At 38.7% G+C, this 6,454-nt stretch overlaps 1 protein-coding gene across 1 annotated transcript; it reads left to right on the forward strand.

The window, feature by feature from the left end:
• The first annotated feature begins 300 nt into the window (after positions 1 to 300).
• LOC131698689 (ribosome biogenesis protein NSA2 homolog) lies at positions 301 to 6,104 on the forward strand. The gene is made up of 6 exons (XM_058991964.1): positions 301 to 428; positions 3,757 to 3,944; positions 4,280 to 4,430; positions 4,734 to 4,913; positions 5,154 to 5,346; positions 5,758 to 6,104. Exons 1-6 carry the CDS (start codon positions 426 to 428, stop codon positions 5,823 to 5,825), a joined length of 783 nt encoding a protein of 260 aa, XP_058847947.1. The 5' UTR covers positions 301 to 425; the 3' UTR covers positions 5,826 to 6,104.
• The last annotated feature ends 350 nt before the right edge of the window (positions 6,105 to 6,454 follow it).

Genomic DNA, 6,454 nt, shown 5'->3' on the forward strand with positions numbered 1-6,454 from the left:
TGGAGTTCAAACTATTGGATTTGAAAAAAAAACAGAGATATCGTATAATATTTATTACATTGCCAATCACTTTCTCCTCAGAATCAGACTTTCCAATAGATGGAAAACAATTCCAAATTAGAGCATAATTCCAGTTTCAAATGTATTATGTTTTATGTTGTATATGACTCCTTCCCGCTACCGTGCATCATTATCATTCACATTCACATTCACATTCACATTCACACACACACACACAATCCTCCTCGACTTCTTCCGGTTTATTGGCTTCCAGTCGGAACTATTTGGCGGGTGCTCTTTCTTTCAAGTCGGGTTAGGGGGAGAGTAACATCAAGAGAATAAACCCGAAAATAACATCTGTAAAAAGAAGGACCCCCTTCCTAGGAACAGTTCACACCTGGAATCGGTAATTAACAGCATCCAGTATGGTAAGTCAGATTCGTTGGAATTTATTCTTAAGACCGTTCGAACAGAGAAATGTTTTTAAAAACACAGCACGTGGCTCCGTGAAGACTGCTGGGAAGCATGGTGGTGGGACACAGGCCAGTTGTTGACATGCTGTTTATTTTGTAGGTATACAGAGGGATATTGGTGTTTAAAATATGGTGTCTACAATTGAACATACCTATAGTAATATTAATCACGAGAATGCATACCGATACAAACGTGTGTACGTAACATATGCGTAGTGAGCTCGTCACCCAGGCAGTGCTGCCCCCAGCAGTGGCTGTGCAATGTTTGGAATTCAGCATTTTACTGGTCCACTATTTCATATATAATTCGTAACATAATGAAAACATTTATTGATTGATTTTCATGTCATTTGTGGGCTCATTTTTTTTTCATGAATGTGTATTGCGGTACTGTCTGTATGCTAAAAAAATAAACTGGTGAGCATATATTCACCACAGTGATGGGACCGCTTCAACCCTTCTTAAAATTTGTAGTGCCCCGTCGCGATGTTAAAAATAGTTTTTACATAACCGCATTGTATCTGAGTTGTAAGCTTAATGTATTAACATGTATTTAGTGTAACAAGACAATGCCAAATTGTAGTTTGTGTTTGAAGTGTGCATTTAACTCCCTACTGCAAACAGCAAAGGTAACAGGCATCTACCCGTTAGTTTGAATGATATCTTTAACTATATTGTTATAACTTACTCTAATGTATCAAATTACATGAATACAGCTTGTGTTGTGATTTTTCTTTTTCAAAGAAATGTATTTGGTACTTAATAGGTTAATGCACAGATTCAAGAAAACCGGGTGCGTTCACGGAGATCATTCTGCGCCGATTCTGTGCAGAATCTGACCAGTTTAGCCAATGATCTTCTAAGAATGATCTGCGTGAACACACCCATTGGCTAAATTGATCAGATTCTGCACAGAATGATCTCCGTGAACGCAACCACCATTTCAGCCATCTGCAAGATACAGCCTTCAATAGCTCAGCCAATCATGTCAGTATTTGAGTCCCAACAACGGAAGTATATAAGGAATGTAAACAAACTGTACGCTGTTACCAAGTTCTGCTTTCTGATTAATTAATATAAACCGTGAAAGAATCTAGTAACTAATTATGCACCTGTTTTATTAGACTTCAAAATGTATGGTCTGTATGCAACATTGCATATTTTCTGTATGAAAAAGTTACAAACGAGAGGAGGCTATTCAGCCCATAAATGCTTGTCTGGTTCCTAGTAACTAATTTATTAAGAGCTTTGTTTAGTTGCTTCTTGGAGTGAAGTACCTTATTTCTCAATGTTAGTCAATTTGTTTGAGACAAAACAAATGGATTCATACTTAAGATAATCATTTAAGGGCCACTACAAACAGTACTGTAGTTTAATGTGTAATATCTACAAAATGTGAAGTTTTAGCATGTCACAATTGTGCCCTGATCCTTTTTTGAAATGTATCCCTTTTTGAAACATGTCCCTTTGTGTAGAAATTTATATATTCTCACTTGGCTGTTTTTGTAAAAAATTACATGGTCTCATGTGACTATTTTTATTATGATTTACACTTCCGGTCAAAAGTTTTAGAACACCCCCATTTTTCCAGTTTTTATTGAAATGTAAGCAGTTCAAGTCCAGTGAATAACCTGAAATGGTACAAAGGTAAGCGGTAAACTGCCAGAGGTTAAAAAAAAAAGTTTAGGTTACCAAAAACTGAAAAATAATGTACATTTCAGAGTTATACAAAAAGGCCTTTTTCAGGGAACAAGTAATGGGTTAACAACTTACAGCTGTTCTGCAGCAATGGAAGTAAATTAAGCCTTGAAAGTTGATGCTAACAATTCCTACAGGTGTCCCAACTTTTGTTGATTACTTACAAACCCTCTGTCTGTATAAAAGCAGTGTTGGAACAGACTGTGTTACTACAACCTCTTAAGCATTATTTGGACAGTATTGTACTGCAGGAAGTAGTATATTGCTCTCATAATGGCGAGAAAAAGGCAATTAACAAAGGAAGACAGACAGACCATTATAACCCTTAAAAGTGTAGGTCTTTCCTTTAGAGAAATTGCAAAGAAAGCCAAGGTGTCAGTGAGTACAGTGTCCTACACCATCAAAAGGCACTTGGAAACTGGAGGAAACTCTGACAGGAAGAGGTCTGGCAGACCCAAAGCCACAACAGAATCAGAAGACAAGTTTCTGAGAGTCAACAGCTTGCGTGATAGGCGGCTCACAGGACAACAGCTTCAAGCACAGCTTAACACTGGTCGAAGTAAGCAAGTCTCAGTTTCAACTGTGAAGAGAAGACTTCGAGCTGCAGGTTTGACAGGTCGAGTGGCAGTAAGAAAGCCATTGCTAAGATGGCAAAATAAGAAAAAGAGGCTTGCCTGGGCCATGAAGCACCGCCAGTGGACTACTGAAGACTGGAAGAAGGTCTTATGGACCGATGAATCAAAATTTGAAATCTTCGGTTCATCACGCAGGGTTTTTGTACGCCGTCGAGTAGGCGAAAGGATGGTTCCTCGGTGTGTGACACCAACTGTCAAACATGGAGGAGGACGCGTGATGGTCTGGGGCTCTTTTGCTGGATCCAGAGTCGGCGACTTGCACAGAGTGAGTGGCACCCTGAACCAAAACTGCTACCACAGCATTATGTAGCGCCATGCAATACCCTCTGGTATACGCCTAGTTGGTCAGGGGTTCATCCTATAGCAAGATAATGACCCAAAACATACCTCCAGGCTATGTCAGAACTACCTTAGAAGAAAAGAACAAGACGGTAGGCTTCAAATCATGGAATGGCCAGCACAGTCTCCAGACTTAAACCCCATCGAGCTGGTTTGGGGTGAACTGGACAGAAGGGTGAAAGCAAAGCAACTTAGAAGTGCAACACATTTGTGGGAACTTCTGCAACAGTGTTGGGAAGAACTTTCCGAACAATATTTGATTTCCATTGTAGAAAGAATGCCACGAGTGTGTTCGGCTGTTATATCTGCAAAAGGTGGCTACTTTGAGTCAAAGATTTAGATTAAATTGTTAAACAAAACGATTCCATGATTTCTTTTTTATCTCCAATTGTTTATTTGTTCTATGCTTTAATTTCAGAGTACATTGAGGCATTAAACTGCGTAAATTTCAATAAAAACTGGAAATATGGAGGTGTTCTAAAACTTTTGACCGGTAGTGTGTGTTTTAAAATGTTAAAATATAGACACTATCATGACTCTAGATAGATAGTTTTTAGTGGGTATACCCATTAAATATGTTTCTCACCATGTTGTGAATTTGCCTCTTGCAGCCGCAGAACGAACACATTGAGTTACACCGCAAGCGGCACGGTTATCGCCTGGACTACCATGAGAAGAAGAGGAAGAAGGAGAGCCGTGAGGCTCACGAGCGCTCGCACAAAGCCAGGAAGATGATCGGTCTGAAGGCCAAACTGTACCACAAACAGCGCCATTCCGAAAAGATCCAGATGAAGAAGACGTAAGTACAGTAGATTCAGTTCACATCAATAACCGTGGTGTGCTTTTTAGTTCTTTCCACATATTTTTTTTGTTTTGTTTGTGTGCTTCTGGGAAAAAAATCTAATTGAACAGACTGAACTGATGAAGCTCTATTTCTGACACCTACTGGATACGTGTATGCTGATGCAGTCTATTGAGAAGTAACTGCAGAACATAATTCCTGTTTAAACCAATTTAAATCTCCTTTAATGTGTTTCCATCACCACCTTATTAAGTTTAAGACGCTGGTGCAGTTTAAGAATGTTATGGCTTGTGAATGCTCCACTTTGCTTAACACCCTCTTCATTTCTGCAGCATCAAGATGCACGAACAGAGAAACACCAAGCAGAAGAAGGATGAGAAGACCCCCGAGGGAGCAGTGCCAGCATACCTGCTGGACAGAGAGGGCCAGTCCCGCGCCAAGGTCCTCTCCAACATGATCAAACAGAAGAGGAAAGAAAAGGCTGTAAGTTTAAAAGACAGAAACTTGCAGAAGAGATGTAATAAATAAGATTATTTTTTGTTTTTGGGTAACTTACACAGGTTGAATATATTTTGAGGAATTCTGTATTATTTTTGCAAGCTCTATTTATTGACCTCATTTCAAAATAATGACCCCCTTCCCCATACCACCCATCTTATGTAATTTACCAGATACAGCAACCGTAAATGTGGTATTTTTATATCGGTATATATAGACCTATTCTGGATTTGTATGCATGATATATAAATATAAACTGTGCTTTAAAGTAACTGGTTCCATCCGCAGGGTAAATGGGAAGTCCCTCTGCCTAAAGTTCGCGCTCAGGGGGAGACCGAGGTCTTGAAGGTAATCCGCACAGGGAAGAGACAGAAGAAAGCCTGGAAGAGAATGGTCACCAAAGTCTGCTTTGTGGGCGAAGGATTCACTCGCAAGCCTCCCAAGTACGAAAGGTTCATCAGACCTATGGTAAGATGCACAGCAGTTTATGGTTTGTGATAAAGCAATCTTAAAATGACCAAGACTAAAAAAAGAAAAAAAAATACCTGTCATTAGAATAAGTTTCTCACAAGTCCCTTACGTTTTTGTTGTAGAAAGTTCGCATTTATTTAGGCTTTAGTTTCACTTTTATTTTGGTGAAACCCGTTTATCTTTGCCGTAACTCTGAGAGCGAGGATAAACCACTCATTTTCTCTACTTCACTTCTAGGGTTTACGTTTCAAGAAGGCACATGTCACACATCCAGAACTGAAAGCCACATTCTGCCTGCCGATTCTAGGGGTGAAGAAGAACCCCTCCTCCCCTCTGTACACAACCCTGGGGGTAATAACCAAAGGAACCGTCATTGAGGTCAACGTCAGCGAACTGGGCCTGGTCACTCAGGGAGGCAAAGTGATCTGGGGTAAGTGATGAGGTTGTGCTTTGAAATTGGTATAGTTTCTTTTTCTTATGATGTATTTGAGTGTATAAAGCCAGCTATCCTTGTGTGACCCCCTTTACTAATTCAGTTTTCAGTATTACACTTTGTTTGATGTGCAAGTCACATGGGGAGATTAGAGGGGAGCACTGTAGGTTTATTCATTACGAAGCTAGTAATGCTGAAGTGACACTTGAAAATTGCATTATTATGATAAGGATATAGCTATTTTTTGTTATTACAGAACTGTTTCACACAAATGTAATCTTCTTTGAAATAAAAAGAAAAGAATCGGGGTTCATGTCATGTCAACCCTGATTTCAAAGAAATAATTCTTGTTTCAGTAGTTTTGTAAAAATAAACAAATGTGTTTTGTTTTCTTTTCTTTCATTTTAGGTAAATATGCCCAAGTTACAAATAACCCTGAAAATGATGGATGCATTAATGCAGTTTTGCTTGTATAAGAATACTCTGCCTTTAAGAACTGTGCCACATGTGCAGGGACCAGGACTTGAAATAAATACCCCAACAAAGATTCTGGAGGATCGGAATGGGTTTTGTGTGTGAAGATTGACATCATCCCTTTGGGAAGCCGTGACTGGGACATCCCATACAACGGGTCTTAATGACTATCATATTGGTGACTGTTTCACAGTGATCTCAATAACTATCATATTGGTGACCGTTTCACATTGATTTGTACTGTGTTCATAGCAACATAATAAAATATAACACTGTTCACATATTGTTTACTTTGCAGTGATACTCTGATTAAATCTTGTAACTAACTATGTCTTCATATGTTAGACTAGTTTACAGTTTCCATTGGGCTACTATTGTAATTATCACATTATTTAAAGGAAAAAAATATATATATATATATATATATATATATATATATATATATATATATATATAATTTGTCAGTTTGGGCATTTAAAGATTACAAGTTGTGAGTCCCTTAGCATATTTGTTCATTAACACACTGGGAGAACTGGACTGGTTCATTTGCTTTTAACATATGACTGAAAGTGTGTTTATGTAAGGTTAAATCACATTCTAGCTGGTTGCCTTTATTCTTCCCTAGGGGCAG

This window comes from Acipenser ruthenus, chromosome 1, assembly GCF_902713425.1.
Source record: "Acipenser ruthenus chromosome 1, fAciRut3.2 maternal haplotype, whole genome shotgun sequence".
NCBI classification, from domain to species: Eukaryota; Metazoa; Chordata; class Actinopteri; order Acipenseriformes; family Acipenseridae; genus Acipenser; species Acipenser ruthenus.